The sequence below is a fragment of the Daucus carota genome, chromosome 6 (genome assembly GCF_001625215.2).
Source record: "Daucus carota subsp. sativus chromosome 6, DH1 v3.0, whole genome shotgun sequence".
Lineage (NCBI taxonomy): Eukaryota > Viridiplantae > Streptophyta > Magnoliopsida > Apiales > Apiaceae > Daucus > Daucus carota.
This window is the reverse complement of record NC_030386.2, coordinates 23,321,818-23,349,817: the sequence shown is the minus strand read 5'-3', so window position 1 is coordinate 23,349,817 and position 28,000 is coordinate 23,321,818. Positions and strand designations below refer to the sequence as shown.

The 28,000-nt window shown below is 33.8% G+C and overlaps 1 protein-coding gene, 2 long non-coding RNA genes and 7 other non-coding genes across 19 annotated transcripts; 2 read left to right on the top strand and 8 right to left on the bottom strand.

Annotated features, from left to right (window-relative positions):
* On the bottom strand, positions 1-4,384 carry LOC135147076 (uncharacterized). 2 transcript variants are annotated; one of them, XR_010284482.1, is made up of 3 exons: positions 3,715-4,384; positions 1,363-1,522; positions 1-505 (listed from the first exon to the last, which is right to left on the bottom strand). It is a non-coding gene; the product is annotated as an uncharacterized LOC135147076 (long non-coding RNA). The 2 variants fall into 2 exon arrangements; XR_010284483.1 differs by having other exon boundaries at positions 1-422.
* LOC108227664 (uncharacterized) lies at positions 3,623-16,658 on the top strand. 9 transcript variants are annotated; one of them, XR_010284480.1, is made up of 9 exons: positions 3,623-3,805; positions 6,084-6,237; positions 6,963-7,128; positions 10,003-10,237; positions 12,248-12,348; positions 13,142-13,294; positions 14,075-15,186; positions 15,582-15,735; positions 16,132-16,658. It is a non-coding gene; the product is annotated as an uncharacterized LOC108227664 (long non-coding RNA). The 9 variants fall into 9 exon arrangements; XR_001808031.2 differs by lacking the exon at positions 12,248-12,348 and having other exon boundaries at positions 14,075-14,565; positions 14,676-15,186; positions 16,132-16,657; XR_010284479.1 differs by lacking the exon at positions 12,248-12,348 and having other exon boundaries at positions 14,075-14,565; positions 14,676-14,776; positions 16,132-16,656.
* Positions 8,713-8,925, top strand: LOC135147471 (small nucleolar RNA U3). Its single transcript, XR_010285045.1, has one exon. It is a non-coding gene; the product is annotated as a small nucleolar RNA U3 (small nucleolar RNA).
* On the bottom strand, positions 10,402-10,504 carry LOC108227665 (U6 spliceosomal RNA). The gene has a single exon (XR_001808037.2). It is a non-coding gene; the product is annotated as a U6 spliceosomal RNA (small nuclear RNA).
* On the bottom strand, positions 11,023-11,138 carry LOC135147409 (U5 spliceosomal RNA). The gene has a single exon (XR_010284986.1). It is a non-coding gene; the product is annotated as a U5 spliceosomal RNA (small nuclear RNA).
* Positions 11,946-12,141, bottom strand: LOC135147397 (U2 spliceosomal RNA). Its single transcript, XR_010284975.1, has one exon. It is a non-coding gene; the product is annotated as a U2 spliceosomal RNA (small nuclear RNA).
* Positions 12,597-12,755, bottom strand: LOC135147395 (U1 spliceosomal RNA). The gene has a single exon (XR_010284973.1). It is a non-coding gene; the product is annotated as a U1 spliceosomal RNA (small nuclear RNA).
* Positions 14,374-14,569, bottom strand: LOC135147399 (U2 spliceosomal RNA). The gene has a single exon (XR_010284977.1). It is a non-coding gene; the product is annotated as a U2 spliceosomal RNA (small nuclear RNA).
* On the bottom strand, positions 15,036-15,194 carry LOC135147393 (U1 spliceosomal RNA). The gene has a single exon (XR_010284971.1). It is a non-coding gene; the product is annotated as a U1 spliceosomal RNA (small nuclear RNA).
* A 6,292-nt stretch (positions 16,659-22,950) lies between the features above and the next one.
* On the bottom strand, positions 22,951-25,135 carry LOC108224555 (cationic peroxidase 2-like). Its single transcript, XM_017399214.2, has 3 exons — positions 24,473-25,135; positions 23,679-23,841; positions 22,951-23,563 (listed from the first exon to the last, which is right to left on the bottom strand). The coding sequence occupies exons 1-3, from the start codon at positions 25,049-25,051 to the stop codon at positions 23,145-23,147; spliced, it is 1,161 nt and encodes a 386-aa protein (XP_017254703.1). The 5' UTR covers positions 25,052-25,135; the 3' UTR covers positions 22,951-23,144.
* Positions 25,136-28,000: the final 2,865 nt, after the last annotated feature.

The window sequence follows — 28,000 nt, the reverse complement described above, 5'->3', positions numbered from 1 at the left end:
TCCTACAAAAAAATCAACTTCACATCCATATTCCAAGTACGTGTCAATTACACTTGTAAAAGTAGTTCATATTTCAATTGGTGCAATCTCCAATTTCTAGGTATTTAAGTACAAACAGATTGTCCCGGATAACAGGAAATAGGGGGAAAAACCATTGGAGATGATAATGAAGCATTTAAAAAATCTTTCAGGCTACAATGTCGTAGGCAATATAGGCAAAAACAACTGTTTATTGAATCCATAGCATCATTCTTCTAGGACTGATCCTGATGCAACTTTTCCTCTTGCTCGACATCTACACCAACACCTCTTCATATTCATCGAGCCTTCCTCAACTACAAAGTCATCCTTAAAAATGTATGTTAACATCGCATAGTAGTCTGATATGGAGAAGGTACAACGAAAAGAGTCCGGTTTATAATCTGAGACAGAAGACAGAACATTCAGCGTGTTAACTTCGCATAGTGAGCTAAAAACTGATACCATCGTGCTACAACAAAGAGTCCTGTTGATTCAAAAAAAAAAAAAATCAAATTTTGTCTGCAAAACTCATACCATCGTGCAGTGAAAGTGAAGCACGGGTATCTTATTCGGTCTAGCATGTTACAAAACTGCAGGACACTTTAAAAATAGGAATCTTCGTTTCAAAAATACATAACAAATGTTGAATCACATAAAATGCAACTGCATGATCAAAATAGTAATAAAGTGCAGAACTAGACAACAAAAAGCATTTAAAATTTTAAGCATCTAATACACTACAAAAGAACCAAATTCCACCAAAGCAGTCATTAGCCAAGAAGGATTTCCTAGTCATAGAGGTCTCCATCAATTGACATATTCTTGCAGTGCCGAGTGTTCAGTAAATAAACGTGAAGTGAAAGTGAAGCACAGGTATCTTATTCGGTCTAGCATATCACAAAACTGCAGGACACATTAAAACTAGGAATCTTCGTTTCAAAAATACATAACAAATGCAAAATCAAGTACAACACAACTGCATGATCAAATTAGTAACAAAGTGCAGAACAAGACAACAAAATGCACTTAAAAGTTTAAGCATCTAATACACAACACAAGACCCAAAATCCACCAAAGTAGTCATTAATCAAGAAGGATTGCCCAGTCGTAGAGGTCTCCATCAATTGACATATTCTTGCAATGTCTAGTAAAAACACACATACACTTCTATTTGTATCAAAGCCCCAAGAAAAAAAAGAGGGTATCCACGAAATAGAGCCGGCAACTGCAGGACACCCCAGTGAATCGGGCCGCCGGAGTTCATAAAATGAAGATATTGAGTGGCCAGAAAAACGACATGCAAAGCAATTAAAGGACAGAATCAAGAGATCGTAGACATACCCGAACTCATTTTCGCCAAAATTTGATGCGTCCTGCAAACCACTAGTCCGTCGTTGAATTAGTTCTACACAGTGATTGACCTAGGGTTGAACACAGCGGAAGTGAGGGATTTTTGATATCGAGCGTCCTTGTGTGCTTCACTGATTAATGCAGGATACACCTTGAAGAAACGTGCGCGTAATTGGAGTTCAAAATTGCTTAGTAACTGTCAGCCCTATTTTTGTCATTAAATCTTAGCCACAGGATTTTTTAAAATCTAACGGTGGATCTCAGGGACTCCAATTTCTCAATTGTATTAGTATCCCACAGAACTCCACTCTATATATATATATATATATATATATATATATATATATATATATAAATTTTTCCCCAATAACCGAATAGGCACTCGGAGGGACATGTTGTATTATTCTTGAGAATAACAATGAATTTTATCCATTTTATTTTTATAAAATTTTAATTTAGTTATACGATTAGGGGCATTTTGGTCCTATTTGTTAAATATAAGTATATATAACTTGAGTATTATTATGAGTTATAGGAGAGTTTTAATTTTAACCAAAAGATATATATTATTATTTTCTGAAAATAATAATTATAATATATATCTTTTGCATAAATGCATGAATCTAAATGAGTACATATAATATATATAGAATAGTCTCGTGATTATGTTGAATTATTAATTTTGTTATTATTAAATTTTATGATGATAATGAATTAATGATATTATATATTTAGTTTTCTACTGTATTGATATTTAATATTTACAAAATGCATGAATCTAAATGAGTACATATAATATATATAGAATAGTCTCGTGATTATGTTGAATTATTAATTTTGTTATTATTAAATTTTATGATGATAATGAATTAATGATATTATATATTTAGTTTTCTACCGTATTGATATTTAATATTTACAAAATTTTAACTTAATAATATAGATTGATATCATATATGAACTTATTAGTCTCAATTTAATACTCCCTCTATTTTGAAATATAAATCGTTTGACTTTTTCACACAATTCTAATTCCTTTGACCGCATACTAAAAATTATTATTTTTGAAATTTTATTTTTATGAATAAAATATAGATGATATTATTCAGATTTTTTTTTCAAAAATAATGATTTTAAGCATGCGATCAAAAAATTTAAAAATAAGTGCAAAAAAGTCAAATATATATTTCAAATCAAAACGGAGGAAGTAACAATTTCGACGAGGCTGTTCATTTTTGGGGATTTCATGCACTCTCGGATATACTGATCATCCAAACAGAGAGCATGTAAATGTAAATAAGACTAACGGGGTGTATTCGATTGTGATTTTAATGGATTGTTTTTAGTATATGGATTTAAATGGATTGTACGGGATTTTGATTTTGTGCGGATTCTTGATAAAATGTCGCAGAGTTGATAGGATTTTGATACAATGCTTCAAAATCCCATTGATTTTGATGAGATTTCAAAAAACTTAAAATACACTGAAGAATGCCACAAAATCTATCATTTTATGAAATTAAAAAAAATCTATCAGCATTTGAATACCATCAGATTTTAATGGATTTTAAACAATCTCAGAGGGGTGTATTGGATTGGGATTTTAAAACATTTTTTTGCATTCATGAAATCCGAGGGTATTCGATTGGGATTGTTTGAAATCCATTAAAATCTTGAGGTATTCAATTGAGATTTTAAACTATGCTACAAAATCTAGTGGTATTCAATTGGGATTTTAAATAATGCTTTAAAATCTGATGGTATTCAATTGGGATTGTTTAAAATCCATTAAAATCTGATGGTATTCAAATGCTGATGGATTTTTTTTCATTTCATAAAATGATGGATTTTGTGGCATTCTTCAGTGTATTTTAAGTTTTTTGAAATCCCACCAAATTCAATGGGATTTTGAAGCATTGTACCTAAATCCTATCAACTATGCGACATTTCATCAGGAATCCGCAAAAAATCAAAATCCCATGCAATTCATTAAAATCTATAGACTAAAAACAATGCATTAAAATCCCAATCGAATACACCCCCGTCAATTGAATACCATCGGATTTTAAAGCATAATTTAAAATCTCAGTTGAATACCATCAGATTTTGTAGCATAATTTAAAATCCCAATTGAATACATCAAAATTTTAATGGATTTCAAACAATCCCAATCGAATACCCTCGGATTTCATGAATGCAAAAAAATGCTTTAAAATCCCAATCCAATACACCCGGACGAGAGTCTCGTGAGTTGTGTGAACTATGATTAGTGAATAGGATAAATAAAAAAAAAAGTCTGCTACTCTTCTTGCTTAGTCTAGAACAGGACAGAGGGTTTCCTACCAGAGCACGGGTTCCTAGGAGACTGGAAAAATGGATCCGCAAGTTTCCGTCAACCGTCTGGAGATTTTGAAACTTTTACTTGTCATTAACGGTTAGTAAGCACTTATTTTCTTCGGTTTCTTTTTTTGAGTGAGTGAGGGAGAGGGGGAGAGAGAGAGAGGGAGAGAGAGAGGGGGAGAGGGTGAGGGAGAGGGAGAGAGAGAGTGCGGATATGTATGTTCTGAGTTTGTGATAGCATGTATAGGAGTTTGACGTACATAGAATTAATCACTTTGCCACTTGTATCCTGCGGCCTAAGAGCAAGTCCAAGAGTGCCCTATATTAATGTCCTAAATCAAAATTTAAGGCATGTGAAGCAAATCAATGCTCCAACAATGTCCTAGTGTTGCCCTAAAACACTAGGATATGTAACAAGTGCCTTATTTTTGAGGCACCATTTTGTATGCCCTATCAATAAAAAAATAGTTTTTTACCATTCCACTACATCTCTCTCCTCCCTCCTTTTCATTTCTTTCCAATAACAATTTCAATATATATTATTATTTTAATAATAAGGCACAATAATAGGGCATGTTGTTGGAGTTGATACATTGAGATGATGTCCTAAATCACTAGGACACTATATTTTATAATATTTATAAGGCATTTGCTAAGACACTGTTGGACTTGCTCTAATTCCTTCTACTAACACCTGAATCTACATATTATTAGAATATTCACGACATCTATGTGGCCTAATTAAAGCATTAAGATGTAGATTCGATTGTGCAAGATGAACTTTAGGTTATTATTTTTATGGTGTGTGCGTTTTGCTTGAAATGGGCCCACATGCTTAACTTTTTCCTTATATGTTCCTATTCTTTTTTACTTGCATGTCTCTTGTTTTAAATTGGTGAATTTGGTAGAACAGTTTGTTATTAGCACGAATTGTAACTTGTTTGAAGCACGGCCCTTGTGCACATATAAAATTCTGAATCTGAACATTGTCAACAGTAACTTTAAGGAGTTCTGCGTGGTTTTTGCAAAGCATTGTGCCCCGTAGACAAAAATGGCAAGATGGTTTGAATGACCCATCAGAAAGAGGGTTGCATGGTTGAATGACCCATCAGAAAGAGGGTTGTATGGTTGAAGGACCCAAGCATTGTGTCCCGTAGTCGAAAGTGGGAAATGTGTAAATCAGAAAAGGGTCTTGAAAGATGGTCGTACGGTCGAATGGCTCATTAGATGTTTGATGGGTGCGTAAATGAGAAAAAGCATTATGTCCCGTAGTCATAAGTGGGAGATGTGTAAATAAGAAAGGCTCTTGAACGATAGTTGTATGGTTGAATGACTCATTAGGTGTTTTGGCCGGGGGGGGGGGGGGGGGTGAATGAGAAAAAGCTTCGGATTTGGCTATTTAAACCCGATTAAAAAAATGGTTGTACGGTTGAATGACCCATCCGGTGTTTGATGGACTAGTGAAGAACCGACTTGTTATCCTTCCACCGACAGGAGAGGGAAGTGTTCGCTGCTCTGTGAAGCCAGCCTAGCGCAGTGCCCTCCACTTTAGGGGATATGAACTCCTGGCTTTCGCCGAAAGCCCATGACCCTGCTCCCTACTTGGAATGGGCAGGCCAGTGTATAACCCCATGCTAGCCCAACCTTCTGGCCCAATCCAACCTCCAACCATCTTATAGCTCCCACTCGGGTTACAGGCCTGCGCTACCAGACCCAGCTGAAAGTGTGACCATCTCCCTGGGTTTCTAAACAAACACTGGCTCCATTCTGTGGACAATGTGGTGGAAACTCTGCCTTTTTTTTTTTTGTTCTTTCTTTTTAGCGACATTCTTTTTCTTGTGATACATAACTTAATTATGCATATGAATTTATCATATAAGTAATCTAGATTGTCGACTTCTTACTATTATAAAACCGCTTGGTTCTGATGTTTTATTTGATCAGGATTGTATATTTCTCAAAATCCTCACTGCATTTACTTGCAGCAGGTCAACAAGGTTCTATTATTACCAGGATATTACTTGCAGAATTTGACATCTTATATATTTGCAAAATTTTAAACATCCTTCTTGTATACAACATATTTGCACTTGTATTAGCATTGATCTAAGGTAAAACTATATAACTGAGGTTGCCAATTTCTTGCTTTTAACTGATTTGTTGGTTTGAAATTAAATGTTCAAGTGTTTTTGGCTTCAGCACCTAATTTATGATTTTGGTAGTTTTCAACTAGCTGACTCCTAAAACTATTTATTTACAGTTACAAGTTAAGTTACATATTAGCAATTTAGCATGCTTTTGACAAGTTACGCACGTCATGTCAATCACAGTAATGATTTTGCATATTCTAATATATAATATTTCAATGTCAGCTACTCACATTGTAACTCCGAGGTACTTAAGGCTTGTGACTAACAATGTCAGCCTTATTCTGGACGATAGAGAGAAATAACGAATACATACTTTAAAGCATCGGGAAAAAAAAATACTGTCCAGGGATTTAATTCAACTTTCTGTGTGAAGCAGGTAAAGAAACTATCATTCAACTCTTCATTTTTTTGGCTTATGATGTGTAACAGGGACTCGCGAATACATCACGCAATACTTTTGTTTCGCAATGATCCATCTATTTCCCCTAATTTCACTGTTGAGATCTGTGCAACAGGATAATAACAAGAAAGTAAAAAGATTTCAATGAATTTTTCTTGCAAGTATAAAAAGAAGTGTATAAATGTCTGAATTGGCTTTATGTTTGTTTTGATATGTCTAATGCTGAACCATGTGAAGCTTATATAAGTAACTGAGATTTTCGACTTCTTAATATTATTAAAACCGCCAATTTGGTTCTGCCTTCTCATTTCATCAGGGTTGTATATTTCTCAAATTCCCAATTGCATTTACTTGCAGCTCCATTATTGACCAGAAAATTATTTGCAGAATTTGACATTTTATATATTTGCAAAATTCTAATTGTCATATTTGTATACAACATATTTACACTTGTATTAGCATTGATCTAAAATAAAATTATATAACTGATTTTGTGGTTTGCAATTAAATGTTTAAATGTTTTTGCTTCAGCAGCTAATTTATGATTTTAATAATCTTTAACTAGCTAAGCAGTAAAACAATTTAATTTACCATGGCAAGTAAAGTTACATAGTAGCATGCATTTGACAAGTTATGTATGTCATGTCTAATCTCAGTAATTAATTTGCATATTCTAACCTTTAATATTTCAATGTCATTAGATGATTTGTAAAAGGATACTCACAATGTAACTCTGAGGTATGCACGGCTTGTGGCTTAACAATGTCAGCCTTGTTCTGGATGATAGAGAGAAATAACGAATTCATAATTCAAAGCATCCGGAAAACATTTCTCTCCGGATTTAATTCAACTGTCCGTGTGAAGCAGGTAAAGAATTCACCATATAACCCTTCATTTTTTTTTTTGGCTTATGATGCACAACAGTGACTCGTACTTTTTGATAATACAAGTCGGATACTTCACGTAATATTTTTATTTTGCAATGTTCCATCTCTTTCTCCTAATTTTTCTGATATAATCTAAGAACTGGATAATAATAACAAAGTAAGAAGATTTCATGGAATTTATCTTGCAAGTATAAAAAGAAGTGTATAAATCTCTGAACTGGCTTTATGTTTGTTTTGATGAGTCTAATTTGTCTAATGCTGAACCATGTGAAGTTTTCTTATTGTTTTCTGGTAAACACTCATTTGCACTTAATTAATAAAGGAGCATATTGATTACTGATCTTAGTACCGTCATAAAGGAACTATGTGCCAAGTAAACACTTGGCTACGAATAGGATGTTACTAATGTTGTTGAATCTTTGTTAAATTGTATATGTTCAAGAAGCACATGAGGTTGAATGTGTTTTAGATCTCTGATGTGATTGTCCAATCTGGAGAAGCACGGTGTTGATTGGTAAGAATAAAAGAAGAGTTCTGTAATAACCGTTGAATAATGCAAACCAAGACTGATGACCTTGACCTTTTCAGAAAATTCAGCTATACTTGGAAAACTATAGGATTTAAAAACTAATGCTGGTATAACTTTGTAGAATTTTTCATGAACACCTAAATACTAAAGTAAATAAAATCTGCTTTACTGCAGTATATGGCCTTGCATTAATTTGGGAAAGTCGAATTATAGTTATATTTGGATAATGCAGTTTAAACGGACAACATCCACTAATCATAGCTAACCGAGGTTCCAATTAAATTGGTATCATTAGAATCAGTATGTACTTAAAGAACTTTTGTAGGCTTTTTAGTTCATGACGGGATATGTGATTCTGTTCTTTTGGCCCTTGTAGAAACATGTGATTCTGCAAGGCTGAACCAGGGATGTATTGTAAATATCCAACCATATTGTTGACAGTTAAGCTAAGTTAATATATATGTTTAAGGTGTGCAAATAATATAAAAGACACAGCATGACACATGATTTGATCAAATGTCCACCGGTATCTACCTCTCTCCCCAAGATGTAAGTCTCAAAGTGCTATATTGCACTTCTCACTACGAAGCATGCCAGCCGTCAAAATTTTAGGATTTTGATAGAGAGGAGAGAATAGGAGAAATGAAACAAGGATTGGCTGGAGGTCAAGCATTCATAAAATATATATGCTTTCAAGAAGTTGACATAGATGCTACCTAGTTTTTATAGTAGTCCTAATACAAGTATGTTCTGTGGTTTCTAAGAAGCTATAAATGCATGACAAAACATAATTTTAGGACTGAAGTGTTGTATTATTTCATATTGTAATCAAGATAATGAAATCACTAATATTGTAATCAAGATAATGGAATCACTGGGTCCTGTTGCATGCTTAGTTTGGTCATGGACTTTACCTCTCTCTAAATTTAAAATTGTATTCAAAGAGTGGCAGGCACAAGCTATTAACAAGTCCCATACCGAAAGAAAACTGGTTAAATATTATGTATAATTAGAAGTTGTATGACCTATTAGCTTAAGACCTTACTTGAACAGGATCTGTTCTATAGGCTCGTACCTCTGTATCCTTGATTTCAAAGGAGGCAGGTGACCAAGTCTGGTGGATGAAACATGACTGCATGACCAGAGCGTGATTAACAGCCAGTTTGGTCAGTTGACCATTCAAGCTGTAGAGGATCGTTCTCAGCCGGATTCTCTGGCTGGGGTGGTCTTGCAGTTATCTGACAGACTCCTATTCCTTCTTTTTAGTCTTATGTAATATACAGCGATCATAATTATCCTTGTTCTTTTAGTCCCCTGTCAGTTGACCATTCAAGCTGTAGAGGATCGTTCTCAGCCGGATTCTCTGGCTGGGGTGGTCTTGCAGTTATCTGACAGACTCCTATTCCTTCTTTTTAGTCTTATGTAATATACAGCGATCATAATTATCCTTGTTCTTTTAGTCCCCTGTAATATGCAGCAGCCAGACCGACCTTGTTCTTTTGGTCTCCTGTAATATGCAGCAGTCAGACCTACCCTGTCCAGTAATATTACTTCTCTTTTGGTCTTCTGTAATATACAACGATCATAATTATCCTTATTGATATTTTCTTATCTTTTATTTTATGTATATTCTAGATTTTGTCCAAAATATGTATGTCAAATGACAAATAATATCAAGTTTAACTTAATAATATAAATTATAGCTTAAAATGGATATATATAAATCAATGTTGCGTCTATTAAGTACAGGATGTATAATTGGTAATTTAGTAAATAAACCTTATTTTGTGTAATTATTTAGTGAAACAAAATCACTTATGTATGAAGGGGTTGTTTATGTGAACTTGCTACTATAGATCATAAAGGACTTACGAAGTGATAATCTTGATATTGTTGATGTTGGTGTGTAATAAACTGAAATAACTCGAAGGTTATTATAATAATCTTGGGGCCGTATTTTCAATTTCTAATTTTTGGATTTGCAAAGAAAACTTCTAGTTGTTGCCCAACCTCCGATCTGTATTATTGATAATACAACTCTTGTTCGCAACTAAAGAGCACGAGAATAATGATTGATGAGGAAGGAAGAGAAATCCGTGTGATTTCTTTTGAACATCAAGTAAAGGAATTTAAATGTCTTAAGAATATTGAATCACAAGCAGTATGTTTTTGAGTTGCATGTAAATTACATGTTAAAAAGGTTGTATCAGATCTTTAAGATGAATTCTTTTTTGTTTCCCAGTAAATCTGCATGTAGTGTCTCTTAATAAGTAGTTCTTGAGGACATCTACTAATCCAGGTGTTTGTTCTTTCTGGGTGACCCAGTGTATTCAGTGATTGTCGAAGCCTTGGCCTCTGTGCTGAAGCATATTTTGATCTCACCGGACGTCCTCGTGCTCTCAATGCTCAGTGAAATACTCATTTTCGGCCTTCTAGCTATTGAAAGGTGAGCCGAAGACCAACAGAATAGACAAAGGAATGTGGACCTGCCTGTTCCGGGAAGCATGTATTATGACTACTCTCATATTGCTGGTTGCTTGGTCAAGGGAAGCATGAGAAGGTAACTTATATTCATGCAAATTGAATATCTTCAACCTCTATCTTGTTTACATATGAATTACTTGCTCCAAGTTTATGTGATTTTAACAATAAAAAAACGAGGGTGCTAGCCTAAGACAGTCAACTTAGCTCCGAAATCTTTCCGTTGTTAGTTTGGCAAAAAAAAAAAATTTGGACCATTTCTCGATTTGTGCGTGTCATCCTTGCGCAGGGGCCATGCTAATCTTCTCTGTATCGTTCCAATTTTATCGGATGTCCCCGAAGGGACAATGATATGGCTCTAAACCGGGCTATATGAATAGCGTAGAGTAAATGGTATTAGCCAATGTGGGACATTGGCTCAATTTCTGGGGGAACCCGGTCCAAGTGAGGTGAAACTCAAATGTCCAAAATTCTGCCCAGCCTCGAGTACAACTTGGTAGATCTCTCCAATATCACCAATCCATAATGATAAGTTGTTTGTACTACACAAATAGGTGATTTGGCGGGAATCACAGCAATCTCTCTCTATGCACTGATCTGTCATCCTATTACCATATGAACACTTGGATTTGTTATTGCAAGATAAAAATTTGTTTTCAGTAATAGGGGATTTGAAGGTTTGCGAAACAATGTATGTATAAATTTGTTTTTGAAATGAACTGATAGGACAGTAGCGTCAGAAAAGAGGGAAAACCCATAATAATGATTTTTAAAATCATGCCTGCATTGTAATTTTCAAAATCACAAACCTTGTCATAATCAGAATTATATTGGAGGAAAATTTCAGACTTTGAACTGTGGGGGATGATTCCACAGGAACTTCCATCCAAAAATGGTCGTATGCCACTATAAGTAGCGAGCACACGGTATTCTTTAGTAAAAGGCGAAAGAATAGTTCGCTTTGTGCTCACTACATGGCTGCATGAAACGTAAGTGCAGCTAGTGCTTCTTGATATAGTTGTGAGAGGAGCGTGCATGCTTATACTCTTTCAATATGGGTCTTGCACGGTACTGTTTTCTTGCGGGGTCTACTATGGGGAGTTCTTGTCACTTTGGCTTTGTTCTCAGTACAAATCTGTTGTAGATATAAGTTTCTTTATGAGTTACAGTGATAAACATGACACCTTATAAGCTGCATAAAGGTGATGAATCTGTTGCTGGAATGTCCCTCGCCCAGTCCCTGCCTCAAAGCTCCGCGGGTGGAGGGCAGAAGTTGGCACTGCCTCAACAACCTTCCCTTTAGTAGTTATATGTACTCCCAAGACTCATTTGAGACCCGTTTGATCATTTTGATCAGCTAAACCCATATGAGATACAGAGCAATACAGCCATGTTGGCTTAATTAATCCGCTTTTAGGACCCTGCACATGGAACAACGACGATGATTGCCAAGTTTCTCTTTATAAGATCGGATATTTGATCAATATCTGATTAGCTCCATTCGGCAATGCCATATAGCATGGCTTGAGTTTGTATCAGACAGCAGAAGGCACTTATCTTTCATTGTGCTTAGCTGCCCGTTTGTGACTGGAGCAAGAAAAATCTTCTGTCCTCGTATCAAATTCCTTCTCTGCCATGCTGGCGGGAGCAAGATGAAACTTTAAGAGTGTCGGGGTCTGAAATTATTTAACGAAACCTTCTCTGCCATGCTGGCGGGAGCAAGATGAAACTTTAAGAGTGTCGGGGTCTGAAACTATTTAACGAAATATATTTGATGAGTTGATTTGGTGGGGTGTGCCAGGCCCGAGCAATAGTGCAACGCTTGGGCGACACGTGAAGACCCCAATAGCAAGCTATTGTGACGGGCCTTCCCCCTTAAAAAATAAATTTAATATCGTGTGGACCTATGGCCCACATATCAGATATTAAACTGATAAGAACAGATACTACACTTGATCTTAGCCAAAAGGCCGAGAAAGGTATGAGTGTTTTCTCACACATGATATTGATTTTAAAGCTCAGCTGTTGTAGCTCTGTCATATTTAACTCGATGTGGTACTTGACTTTTGATGAATGACTATATTCACAGCTTGTAGGCCATAGTTCTTGAGTGAGAACTACAGATATTAGACGGAGCTAGCGCTGGAAACAGTTGGTTGACTTTGGATGAAATGAGAGAATGCTGATATGGTAATCCAACGGAATACTCTAATACCCAGATGAGTGTTAATTATTGAAAGAGAAACCTGTCAAAGAACTTGATTAAAACTGAAACATGAATGTTAGTTGTACAGCTGCCATTAACAATTCATGTTGATGTTGTCAGTAGATTTATATTTGGGTCAGGTGCTTCAAGGACAAGTAAGTCGCATCTGGGGAGGACAATTTACCTAATATTATATCCACTAGAAGGGCACAGATGTTAAACACTAGAATTGCAGGGGCTGCGCGAACGCAGGCCCCCCTGTCACAAATTATGATGTAGGCTCCACCACTTGGGTAGACCTTAGGCAAGCACCCCTCCGATGTGCAATGGAGGCCACTGACCCAGGCCATGAGCCTTCATGATCACCCATCGACCCCATCCAGGTAAGTATGTTGCAATGTAGGCTGTGCTGCCCTATTTATATCCTGGTGTTGATGTTTTCTGGTTGTGCACTCGATAAGGGAACTTTGATAGCATAACTACCTGATGCAGAAAGCGTTAAATGGTCTGTGCAGCCTGCACAACAAATAAAATTATTCATGCAATTAGCTTTTACCAAAAAATATAATTGAGAGCTAGAACTTTGTACTTTGTTAAATGTTTTTAAATTTCTTCCCTTTGTTCCTCACTTCCTGATTGGAGCTTTTAGATTTCGTATGCTTTAGTTGTTTACTACACATTCATCTCAACTAGTTTTCTCTTTCATCTGTTCCCTCAATTATGCGCATTTTAAGTTTCTTTTGTGTGAGTGTATAAATATGTCGGTGTAAAATGCAGGTGTTGTACATGTTAGGTGACATTACGTCTGGTCCTGGGTATAGGTTCACTCAATGGCTGGAACTGGTTCGAAAACGCAGCAGCCAGTACCAGAATCCGGCATCCGGCCTTCTCCAACCACCCTCGTCGAATCAGTAGCATGCCCTTCTTAAGGTTAGCTTTTCTTGGATTGTGTTTACTCAAATGCAGCTTCCCAGTCCTGACAAAAAAAAAAGTTGCAGCTTCCCAGTCCTCTAGACAAAATTTTCTGCAACTTAAGATGATTCTTTTAGGGACTCGGTCGTAACTATATTTAATGTGTTGGTATTTTAATTATGGATTTTTTAATGTATGCTCAAGGATACACTAACAACCGCTCCACTTTTCAGTTATGGCATGTGTTCAAATCTTTCATGCATCTTTGATTTTTCATTTTATTCTTGCAACATGTTATTCCTTTCCACCAAACGAAAATAAAATGTTAAGTTTGTCTTTTGTTAGGGTTTGATGTGGGCGGGTATTTGAACTTTTGTAGTGGATTTAACATTGTAAGTTCCACCCATCGAGGATTACCTCATACGGCTCAAGCATTAAAAAGGAGGATTTTATTTTCTTTATCATCTCCTCTTATTACACCACGGATATGTTATATTGCTAGATAATATGTACACGTACATAAGACAATAGTATGGCCTTCATAAGCAACTATCCCCGCACTACTGTTTAAGTAGATTTAAGAATGTGCACCACTATTAAAGTTTAAAGTACATGTAGGATTGTTCGTGCGAGAACTCAATTTAAAGCTACCGATTGGTTGTACGACATAATTTAGAAATTTTGAAAACTTAGTTTGGTCTAATTTTCAGTTATTAAAGGTATAGACTCATCTCTTATGACCACGAAATCCTATATGGGATTGTCTTAATTAATATGTCTTAATTAATCCGCTTTTAGGACCCTGCACATGGAACAACGACGATGATTGCCAAGTTTCTCTTTATAAGATCGGATATTTGATCAATATCTGATTAGCTCCATTCGGCAATGCCATATAGCATGGCTTGAGTTTGTATCAGACAGCAGAAGGCACTCATCTTTCATTGTGCTTAGCTGCCCGTCTGTGACTGGAGCAAGAAAAATCTTCTGTCCTCGTATCAAATTCCTTCTCTGCCATGCTGGCGGGAGCAAGATGAAACTTTAAGATTGTCGGGGTCTGAAATTATTTAACAAAATATATTTGATGAGTTGATTTGGTGGGGTGTGCCAGGCCCGAGCAATAGTGCAACGCTTGGGCGACACGTGAAGACCCCAATAGCAAGCTATTGTGACGGGCCTCCCCCCTTAAAAAATAAATTTAATATCGTGTGGACCTATGGCCCACATATCAGATATTAAACTGATAAGAACAGATACTACACTTGATCTTAGCCAAAAGGCCGAGAAAGGTATGAGTGTTTTCTCGCACATGATATTGCTTTTAAAGCTCAGCTATTGTAGCTGTGTCATATTTAATTCGATGTGGTACTTGACTTTTCATGAATGTCTACATTCACAGCTTGTCAGCCATAGTTCTTGAGTGAGAACTACAGATATTAGATGGAGCTAGCGGTGGAAACAGTTGGTTGACTTTGGATGAAATGAGAGAATGCTGATATGGTAACCCAACGGAATACTCTAATACCCAGATGAGTGTTTATTATTGAAAGAGAAACCTGTGGAAGAACTTGATTAAAACTGAAACATGAATGTTAGTTGTACAGCTACCATTAACAATTCATGTTGATGTTGATGTTGTCAGTAGATTTATATTTGGGTCAGGTGCTTCAAGGACAAGTAAGTCGCATCTGGGGAGGACAACCTTTACCTAATTATATTATATCCAATAAAAGGGCACAACTGTTAAACACTAGAATTGCAGGGGCTGCGCGAACGCAGGCCCCCCTGTCACAAATTATGATGTAGGCTCCACCACTTGGGTAGACCTTAGGCAAGCACCCCTCCGATGTGCAATGGAGGCCACTGACCCAGGCCATGGGCCTTCATGATCACCCATCGACCCCATCCAGGTAAGTATGTTGCAATGTAGGCCGTGCTGCCCTATTTATATCCTGGTGTTGATGTTTTCTGGTTGTGCACTCGATAAGGGAACTTTGATAGCATAAGTACCTTATGGAGAAAGCGTTAAATGGTCTGTGCAGCCCGCACAACAAATAAAATTATCCATGCAGTTAGCTTTTACCAAAAAATATAACTGAGAGCTAGAACTTTGTACTTTGTTAAATGTTTATATATTTCTTCCCTTTGTTCCTCACTTCCTGATTGGAGCTTTTAGATTTCGTATGCTTTAGTCGTTTACTACACATTCATGTCAACTAGTTTTACTCTTTCATCTGTTCCCTCAATTATGCGCATTTTGAGTTTCTTTTGTGTGAGTGTATAAATATGTCGGTGTAAAATGCAGGTGTTGTACATGTTAGGTGACATCACGTCAGGTCCTGGGTATAGGTTCACTCAAATGGCTGGAGCTGGTTCAAAAACACAGCAGCCAGTACCAGAATCCGGCATCCGGCCTTCCCTAAGCACCCTCGTTGAATCAGTAGCATGCCCTTCTTAAGGTTAGCTTTTCTTGGATTGTGTCAACTCAAATGCAGCTTCCCAGTCCTTCTGTGGACAAAATTTTCCGCGACTTAAGATGATTCATTTATGGACTCGGGTGTAACTGAATTTAATGTATTGGTATTTTAATGACGGATGGGCACACACTAACAACCACTCCACTTTTCTGTTATGGCATTTGTTCAAATCTTTCACGCATCTTTGATTTTTCATTTTGTTCTTGCAACATGTTATTCCTCTCCACCTAACGAAAATAAAATGTGAAGTTCGTCTTTAGGGAACATCTTTACGCAGTTATTAAAATTATGTTCTCTAAATGTCATGGAACATCATTTCTTTCAATTAGAGGAGTTATTAAAGTTTTGTTTTCTAAATGTTATTGTGTTTTGAAACAGTGTATCTGCTAGTATGTGTACTCTGACAACAAAAAAGAATGGTATTTACTTGCAAGAGATTCAGAAGGTGCTCTCTTTGAAGCTAAAGCATTGGTCCACCATGAGCTTGTTACTCCAGTTTTAGCAGAAGCAATGGCAGTAAAGAAGGTGTTGAACTGGATTTATGAAATGCATTGGCCCATGGTTACGTTGGAGTCTGATTGTCTTGCCGTGGTTTAAGATGGTTACGTTGGAGTCTGATTGTCTTACCGTGGTTCAAGCAATCAGGAGCAAAGCTCCAATGAGGTCTCGGTTTGGTGTGTATTTTTAAGTGTCAAACACATCTTCTGAATAACGTTAAGTTGTTATTTGTTAAACCATTTGCAGATGGTTTCCCATTAGCTTGCTTGCTAGGAATCATATTTTTTTCTAGGTTGTAGGTTTGACAGGTGGTCTATTTCTGTCAGCGTTAAAGATTGTATTGAGATGTTTTATTAAGTTAATAAATTCCCCTGCTTTTCGTAAAATAAAAAATAAAAAATCCATTTATGTGGTTATGTATTTCGTATGCAGACTCTTTAACACCAGAAAAGAATAGAATCTACTTATCTACTTATCTACTTATATATATAATAGCCCAACAGGTTCGTGTCAAGCCTCCCTCCTGAGCAAATAAATTACCTAGCTCCGAACTCGAGCCTAACTCCGAACCTAACTCTTCCTCATACATATAAAAAAATGTTATTCATAGGACTCGAACCCAGGACCTCTTCATTACAATTACACCACTCACACCACTTGAGCTATACAAACAACTAATTTTTTCATTCAAAAGCATTAAATTCATACATTAAAACTGTTGTATTTATATTCTTTTCAATATTTTATGTATTTGAGATAAGTTATTATTTCAGGTAAGTCTCATATGTTGTTTACATGATAGATTAATATCCATAAATTAATTACTCACGTAAATAAATTTAAATTTGAAAAAGAATTTGAACAATCAGGCTTGAGCCAAAAAATGGATATAATTCATATTCGAATAAAATTGAACGAATTCAAATCTAACTTAATACTTTAAACGAGTACCGATACAATATTAGAGAAATTTAAGTCATAAATGTGAGAAATAAGCACAAAAACTAAGATTTCGTGAGCATTTTTTAAAGAAAAAATTGATGGCCTTTCAACATGGACTATGTCATATTAATTTTTTTTAATTATAAAAGGTGACTTATAAAGAGATTATAATATTTTGAAGAACATGAAATAAGATAACTAAAATAATATTTTTACTTAGATTACTTTTTATTTTAAACTTATGAATTCAGAATTCGAAGTATAACTAAATCTTTTCAAAAAAATTTATAGATATAAGAATAGTGACAAAGACAACAAATTTGGTGTTAGAAAATTTATCTAAATGATGTGATTTTGATGATATATGAATTTGAAATATTATAACTTGTGATACAAATGTGAATTTAGGGTATTCTATGTTGTTAATCAAAAGTCAACCAAATAATAATAAAACGTGTTTACGAGACCTACTAAAAATAATTGAGTTATAAATTTTACTTGCTTAAAATAAAATAACACTGAGAAATAAGATATATATATATATATATATATATATATATATATATATATATAGTAAAGTTCTATGGAGACCATTTTTATTGGAGACCGTGGAGATCACTTATGTTCTGCAATCAAAACACTATAAAATACTCCCTCCGTCCCAAAAAGAGTGAGCTGGTTTGATTTTCACGGAGATTAAGAAAAATGTAGTAAGTTTAGTTGAAAAGTGGGTAAAGTGGTGGGACCTACCAATATTTAATAATAGATTTGAGATAGTGGAGGAAGATAGTGGGTGTAATAGTGTTTATATTATTATAGAAAAGAGATAGTGGAAGAAAGTAGTGGGTGTAATAGTGAAAAGTAGTGTTCAAAAATAGTAAGTATTGTAGGTTCAATCTTTTTGGGACGTCCCAAAAAGGAATAAGGGTCACATAAAATGGGACGGAGGGAGTACATTATTTTGTGAAGTATGTTTAACAAATATCATGTATTTATTAAAATTGTTGAAGATCATTTATGTTTCATAAGTATATAATGTATGTTCTGCAAGTTGAACAATGTCCTGCAAACTAAATATTTTCGTAGAATATAACATTTTGTAATGTTTTACATGCGAAACTTATATGATATTCAAGATTTTAAAGTGAAATAATGATTTTGTACAACATGATGTGCAAAACTATACGTTTTGCAATGTTTTTATGCAATATTTCACTTGCAGAACATAAGTGGTCTCCACGGTCTCCAATAAAAATGGTCTCCATAGAACTTTACTCATATATATATATATATATATATATATATATATATATATATATATATATTAAAGTCTTAAAATTATAATTTTAATATGTCATCCATCAATGTATAACACTGAGTTAAATAAAATGCTTCAAACTACAATTAAATTAATTAATCATTTACAAATTAAACAGATAATTAATTCTGAACTAGATAATCCAACGCGATAAGGTGAAAACTAATATTTGATTAAACGGGAATAGAACAAGAATAGTTTTCGATAATCCAGAATATTGAAGACCTGATTTGATTTTTAACAATTGAACATGATATGCTACATTGCTCACCCCTAAGAAAAACGAGTATCAAAATATTAAAAAATGTGAGTTTGCACAAAGCTAAAAAAGTAACTATACGACTAATTAAACTAAATATTTCTTATTTTTATGAACTTCATGGTGCCTAACTCACATCTACTCTATTTTTGCTATTTGAAATTCCAGAAAATCATTTTGGGATCTTGGTTATAACAATTACACGGAAAATCATTAAAAGTCTTAATCAACAAGCTCAGGATACTAATGATAAAAAATTAAAATTTTATAACAAGACAATATTACAACACGCGGTATCAAAGCAATAATCATCTAATATTTTAAATTAACAATATAATATAAGACGTTGAAGTACTATATAATTGATATGAAAATTAAAAGAGTAAGCCACATCAAACATGTCGGAAGTTTTCGGGTATGATTATAAGGTTAGTAGTTCAATTTTTTTTGACACCAGGTTAGTAGTTCACTTGATGCTTTTATAATAAAGTAAGGTAGGGGTCTTTTTCCATACAATATATGTTTCAATTTTTATTTATACAAGGTGTGTGCAACATATGCTAAAAAAGAATGTGTTGATGATCTTCCCATCATATATCACTTAACTATTACACAAACGTACACTTGGAAATGAAGAAATAAATATAAAACAATGTGGACCACACATCTCGTGATTCACATATCAAGAACAAGTTTTCATATCAGATGAAATAAATTAATAATTTTCAACAATAAATTACAGATCTTTTTAATGTGGTTTAACATATTTAAAATCTAAAAATTTTAGTATTAATTTCAAATATAATTTTGGACATGTAGATAATATGATAGTGGCCTCCATATCTTAATGAATTTGAATATAGAAAAATCAGTTCAAATGTTGTTTTTGATCCATAATTTTTTTTTAAAATATAGTACATATTATTACTATCAAGGCTATTAGGTTGCAAATGTTACATTTCATATTTACATATTCTATCAAAAAATAAGACGTAATTGTTATGCTTGAAATAATATGATGACACACGAATATTATTTAAAACATAACAAAAACTAGAGTCCCGTGCCTCGCACGGGCTTTTATGCTAGTTCAATTAATAAGTTACAACTAAAAACATTTCCAAGTCCTCGCCTAAAAATTAAAAAACTGACTCGACCCACTTTTTACATAATGCGTACACTTTACCTATAACCAATTTGCCAATTTTAAACTTATGACTCTTTTTTTTTTTTTTTTTTAAAGTCTACATACAGGCTCCCTTACATTTCCAACCAGTTTGAACGTAAAGTTTTCAAAACTAACCAGCCTACGTTCAACTTTTCAACCCTGTGTGTATTTTTTTCAGCATGGGTCGCCCGTGTATAAGGCGACCTCAGTGCTGGTTTTACAAAGGAGGAAGCACATGCAATGTACAAGTTCAAGCTGTTATGTTTTTTATTATTTTTCTTGTAATATTTGAATGAATTTAAGAATACCCACATATTTATAAAATAATACTAATAATATTATAGCATTTATAAATAATATAATAATAACATTTGCAAATTCCGATTATAACCATAATATTTGTAAATTCCGATATAACAATATCATTTTACGAATATTTATTTTTAAAAATATTATCTTTTTTTTTTATTTCGTTTATTATGTTAACCGTATTTGGAAATATAATTCGAATAGTTAACATTTTTTAAATATTAAATAATAATATTTGTAAAAAAAGAATTCGAATATTTGTAAATTCCGATTATTACAATAATATTTGAAAATTCTGATTATAACAATAATATTTGTAAATTCTAATTATAACAATATTATTTTACAAAAAATTTCTTTTTTTACAAATATTTTCCTCTTTTTTTTCGATTTTCGTTTATTATGTTTACCCTATTTGTAAATATAATTCGAATAGTTAATATTTGTAAATATTAAACAATAATATTAGTAAAAATATTATTGTTATATTTGTAAATTCCGATTATAACAATAATATTTGAAAATACAGATTATAACAATAATATTTGTAAATTCTGATTATAACAATATTATTTTACAAATATTTTCTTTTTTGAAAATATTTTCCTCTTTTTTTCGATTTTGTTTATTATGTTTACCCTATTTGTAAATATAATTCAAATATTTAATATTTGTAAATATTAAACAATAATATTTGTAAAAAAAAAGAATTCAAATATTTGTAAATTCCGATTATAACAATAATATTTGAAAATACAGATTATAACAATAATATTTGTAAATTCTGATTATAACAATATTATTTTACAAATATTTTCTTTTTTGAAAATATTTTCCTCTTTTTTTCGATTTTGTTTATTATGTTTACCCTATTTGTAAATATAATTCAAATATTTAATATTTGTAAATATTAAACAATAATATTTGTAAAAAAAAAAAAGAATTCAAATATTTGTTAAATCCGATTATAACAATAATATTTGAAAATTCAGATTATAACAATAATATTTATAAATTCTGATTATAACAATATTATTTTACAAATATTATTCTAAAAATATTATTCGAATTCTTTTTTTACAAAAATTATTATTTAATATTTAAAAATATTAACTATTCGGATTATATTTACAAATATGGTTAACATAATAAACAAAATCGGAAATAAAAAGAAAATATTTTTGTAAAAAAAATATTCGTAAGATAATATTATTATAATTGGAATTTACAAATATTATCATTATAATATTTATAAATTATATTATTATAATATTATTGTTATTATTTTACAAATATGTGGTTATTCTCAAGTATATTCAAAGATTACATAAAAAAAAAAAATCAAAAACGTAACTGGCATGCATGCTTTACCATTTCATGGGCCTCCTCTTTGTAAAACCAGAACCAGCACTGAGGTCGCCCTAGACACGGGCGACTCATGCTGAAAAAAATACACACAGGGGTCGCCCATGGCTGGGGCGACCCATGCTTTGGCCAAAATTTAGTTTGGGTCGCCCCTGTTGAATTGAATTAGACTGGTTAGTTTTGAAAAGTTGAACGTAGGCTGGTTAGTTTTGAAAACTTTACGTTCAAACTGGTTAGAAATGTAAGGGAGCCTCTACATACACGTAGATGAATTGTATCGAAATACAATAAACCGCATCAGGAATTTCTTTCTTTCAAGAAAGTTTATCATCTAACCGAAAGTCATGCAAGCAAAACAAATCAAACAAAACATAAATCAACATACAAAAAAATCACACACATATAAGTTTAATTAAAGTAAAATAGAAAATCTAATAAAAAGCAAAACAAAAATATATATATATATATATATTAAAAATAAATAGAAAATAAAATAATATAGAAATATTAATTAATTTCTAACCAAAGGAAAATCCTTTGGTTAGACACATAAAAATTAATTTTTTTGGCACAATAAAAATTAAAATTTAAGTGAGGAGTAAAGGATGAAATATAATTAAATATAATTAAATAAAATGATCATCAAAATGGTCAATAAGCCATTAAAAGTGGCATCCATAATTGGAACAAAAAGCCATAAAAGGCACAATAAAGCCATTAAAGGCACAATAAAGTCATCAAATAATTATTGTTTAAGCTAAGTCATTTGGATTATGTTTAAAATTATTGTTTATAACACTCAAATAATTATTTGAAGATATAGTGGGTGTTCGGGCTTATAAGCCCGGCTTCTGAATTATAAGTTAGAAGCACTTATTTGTAAGTCAAGAAATACTTAAAAAAAGCTACGATTACTAGCTTTTGTTTCACGCTTATAAGTCTTAACTTGCTTCTAACTTTTACTTCACTTTTTTACTTTAAGCTATAAGCACTTATTTCAAGCTCACCCAAACGGCTCCATAATTTCTTAGAAGTCTGGCTTAGTAGATTAGCCAAACATGATAAACTTAAAATGTTCATCCTCATATATGTTGCTGCCCTTTGTATCTTTGCCATTATCTGCTGCATTTCCCTGGTTACTGCATTCATATCCTGTCAATAACCAATGCAGTTGATCCCACTAATTGGATTCATGCCAAACATTCAATCGGTTAGAATATGATCATGGTAAGCCCTTCTCCTAACAGCTTGAGGTTTTAGGAGAATTGGTCAGTTAACATGGTATCAGGGCGCGCCCGTGATCCACTCTCGACACAATCTTGCCTGATTGGATTCATGTTATGAACTAAAAATCAAAAGTTTTGGAATATAATGGTACAATTGCAATACATGAAACTGATTAAGAAACTGGTATGAGTACAAGTTCTGGAATTAACAACTTCACATTCTTTAAATGGAGAAAACAATATTATTCAAGAACTCACTCAATACATGTATATATTAATTGAGAATACTTAGGTGTAAAGTACTATTTAGTTAATCTTGGTACAGACTTTACGAATTTCACCTTCTTCTTCGGTCTTTAATCCAATATTGGTCATCTTATACATAGCCCTCCCAAACTGAACATTCAAAGCAAATCCATGCATTCCTCTGGCACCAATATACTGCTGCACAATATCTTGAGTCGACGAGTCCTCCCACAACCTTTGATCCGATTCAAGAACTCCCCGGGCTTGTTTTACGTTTGTGAAGAACGAGTGATCAAATTTGAATTCACTGCCATAATCTAATGGAATATGCCTCCATCCATCCCCGTTAAATGGACATAGTGCTCGGAGTGTCTTGAGGAAGACGGGATCAATGGAGGGGTCAGCGCCACCAGAAGCCGTGTAATTGTACAGCCTGTAGGTTATCACTTGGCATGTAACACTTCCCACTGTGTGTCCTCCTGTATAAATATGTGCACTCAATGACTTTAATAATGTAGTGAGAATTATCAAGAAACCGAAGTTAATTATTACAAAAGACACAAATACATAAGCTGTAGAGTTGTTATTATGTACCGGATAGGGTGACAAGGTCTTGAGTATCAAGACCTTTATCAGAGAACTTCTTTTTCAAGACATCAACAGAGTCCATATAGCTTGGCAAATTGCTGCAATCTGATGCTTTCGATACCCGCCCGTCTTTTCTTCCTGTAGGCACTGCATAGGTCATTGCACCAGCCTGCAGGATTTTAAGAAATCCTAGAACGATTCAGAAATGGCAAATTGTATAGATAGTTGGTCAATATTAAAACATTATAAAAACAGAATTGAAAAAAATTCTAAGCTCTGATGCCAAATATCTATGAACTCTTTCTTCAAATAATGACAACTAACTCCATACATTATTAGATATATGCTGTAGATAACAGGAGTGGTCTCTATAGATTATTAGGTTCCAATTGCTATACTAGACTAGATTACTACCCCCGTCCAATGTAAGTGTAACTTATTTGACTTTTTGACCTAGTATATGATGGAATATAGCTGTTGAAGAGGACCGATTATTTAACATGGTATCATAGCTCAGTTTAGGATTGGACTCGGGTTCAAGTTTCTCCACCCCATTTATTTAGTTTGTTTAATTTATTACATGTATAAAGAATATTCAGTTCTCACAGTTTCTGGTTCTCATTTGAACCTGACTTTACATTAATAAATGGTGATCTGTAGTAAGCAGCAATTCATAGTACTATGACAGCTGATCTGTAGTTCTCTAATTGATAATTTAGACATAATTAGTATTAAGATGCTATTTTCGTTGCAGGGCAACATGAAGCAAGAAAACATATTAAGAAAATGTATTTATGTACCTCAACTGTGGAATCACGAGCAGCAAGAGCAAGAATATCAGCACAAGACACAACTCCAGGGCATACTTTTTCCACTTCCGCCTTAACATCATCAATAACCTCATACCCTCTCAACAAAGCATTGATTCCGGCTTTTTTCTCAGTGTCTGGTCCCTCAAGAAGGATTGAAGCATCGCAACCATTTACAAAACAATCATGAAACACCAATCTAAGCAGCCCCGGGGCAATTGTTTTGTCTTTATCAACATGTTTCTTGATAGTAGCTTTCACAACAGACTCCACTCGAGGACAACTTTGTGAGTAGTACCCGATTCTAGTTCCCTTAGGTGGTTTCAAAAATGGTATAATTGGCGCTGTAGGTGCACCCGGTGGTGAATGTGGCGCCCCTGATGGTGTATGTGGCAGGCCTGGTATAGGCGGAAAACCAAATTGGCCTAGTGACAAGGTAGTTGCCATTGCCAATACAAGAAAAACCATAACTAGTTCCTTACTACCACAAGCCATTCCACAAATCTTGATGATAATAAGTGTGTTTGTGGAAAGGGTTGCTGGTTTATTATATGTGGACTGTGGTAGCATGAATAGATTTTAGTATTTATAGTTGGAAGAAATGAAAGAATTGAAGCTGATAAGTGTTTATTAGGGGAATAAAATGATAAGACTGTAGTGAAATTCTAAATAAAACTGCCTAAAATAAGTTTGTCTATCATAGAAATTAAAAAGTGGCATGGGGAGTGTGTATTTCATTCTTGTAATCATACGTGTGTTTTGCATGCTTGTGTTGTGTTTTGGGTTTTCACCAGGTGTGAACTGACTTATCTTTCCGACTTTTGTTAAGCTTTTAGTATACTTCTTTTGACACTCTGGTGTTCCCAGAAATTTGCAGCACTATTTTACTAAATTTTACTGTATATGATGGTGTCTTGTAACTCACATTATTTGCACATTATGGTTCATTTTTAACTGCTAATTGTCAACTAATCTGATATTCCCTAAGGCCATTTCCTTGTAAATTTGGAATTCTTATCTAATCAAAAAAGAGAGGTCTTTGAAAGAAAATCAGATATTGACTTCGTAATTCTTGGCACATTTAAATCACTTTGTTCAACAAATGGCAATGACAATAGACGTATCAATTCCATTATTCAACTTCTGATATTTTTAAGTTATTCTTAATTTCTTAAAATAGCGTCTATACCAAACATCACAGGTGATCAGGAGTGAGGAGTTTTCCATCTGCAAGCATCACAAACTGACCCTAACCTAACACACAATCTAAAAGAGTCAATTTAAATTAGAGCAAAAGAGTCAATTCTAATTAACAGATACAAATTGATGAGGTTCCCAGCAGATCAGGTGGTTTACACTAATTATGTTGAGAGGACACATCCATTGCTCGCAACTGTGCTGCTAATTAAACTATCACTCTGTCTGCAAATATACTATGCATATAAAACATATAGTCAAAATTTGAGATATCCGGTGAGTGTATGTAACTCTGTCCCCGTTTCCAAGTGCATTAATTTGATTTGAAGTATCAAAAAAGTCTGGATATCAGTATATCTCAACCAAAACCATGATGTTATTTCATATGTGTTAAGCTTTGATGAATATAAACACTTTCTGTTGATATTAAATTCTTTCTTAATTTGTTTCGGAAGATTAGCTAAAAGTCCTCGGTGCCAGCCAGTGGTAATAGTTTGCTCCACAACTTACAAAGACCTACTGTCTATGACATTCTTCATGATATAAAGAGTAACTTTAGAATTGAATGTATAAATGGAAACAGAGCAAAAAATGAAAAAAAATAAAAAGTAAAATTGTAACCTTCAACATAAGATGATTACAAATACAATTTTAGCTAATGAAACAGAAAGATGGGTCTTGTGGACAACCTATTGGTAATTATTTTGAGACTCGGTTCAAGGATTTGTCAATGAGTATGTAATTTTAGAATTGAATGTTGTTTCCTCTGTTTCAGACCAAGGATTGAATCCCCTGTCAATAGGGATCGACATTGAAAAATAAAATCTTCAACTTTGACGGTTGTTATTATCGAGACCTCAGTCATGTTTGTAGCTGCACTACCTTATAGAATTATCTGCACTTACTATGAAGGAAATATCAAAGAAAATCAAACCCCCGGATTAGATGATGATGAATATTTGATGGACCGAGATAATCAGTTTGGAGAAGATCACAAGATAGACATCGATGTACCTTTCTTTGAATTGGAGTTTATAGTAGCTGCAACAGGAAACTTTTCACAGGCACATATTGACATAAACTTGGCAAGGGGTATTTGGCCCTGTTTACAAGGTGGCCTATTATCGACGATATCAAATGCAGTAATCTGAAATTTTTTGTAACACTCCATAATTTAACAAGTGTTGAGACTATGTTTCAGGGTAAGTTTCCAGGTGGAGAAGAGATTGCTGTAAAGCGGCTGTCAAGCAACTCCGGGCAAGGGTTAGTGGAATTCAAGAATGAGTTGGCGTTAATTGCTAAACCTCAACATGAACTCTTGTAAGACATTTTGGATACTGTGTCAAGGAATCTATTGAACCTTGTCATCCACAAGACATTGTAGGTCAATTTCTAAGCGCAAATTAAGCAATGAAGAGAGGTTCTCACGCAGTCCAGAAGAGCTTAAGCCCCAAATGTGCATATGTGTTGTGCAATCATGTTTATTCTTATGTCGCCTTTAGTAAGCAGCTCACTTTAATTAGACGAGGATTACAGAGTATGATTTGCCAAGTAGAACCTATATAAAATTGTTAATTCATCAATTTTATACAGCAAATTATATTTTCTGATGGAATAACGGCTTCACAACGACCTTTATACTCCTTATGAGAAGAAAAGACTAACTAAACAAGGCTCCATTGTAGCAAACCTCAGAAATCATTTATACGTGAGATCTCCCTAACCATTTGTTTTGCAGACTGAGCACATTGGTTGCCAGTGTCATGAATTCGATCTCATGTAGCTTCAGATTCTCATGCATACCATCCCATACACTTCTCTGATGCGTAAAGAGGGTTAAAGTAGAATAGTACAGAACAGAATCCTTCGTTCACTTTGATGATCATCATTAGTAAAAAATATTATCAGACAAACACTAAAACAAAAAAAATTATAGCCTCACAAAACTGCAAGAGATCCCAAGAAAAAAGAAAAGAACCGGAAGAGAATTAATATTCAGTATCATTATAAAATCCTATATCAGAACAGCATTAACACAAAAGAAAACCAAGTAACAAATCAACTACATTCACAAACTCGTCCTACTACTTGAATCTTGATCTTGAATCCTACATCAGAACAGCATTAACACTAAAAGAAACTAAGCAACAAATCAACTACATTGACAAACTCCTCCTAATACTTGAATCTTGATCTTGGAACTCCAGAACGTTTCGGAAACAAACATCTTAAATCCCCATACATGTTCTTGTTTGCACACCATGCACTCATACTAATGTAATCTTCTCAACTGAAAGCAAAGTTTATCAGAATCTCTTACCC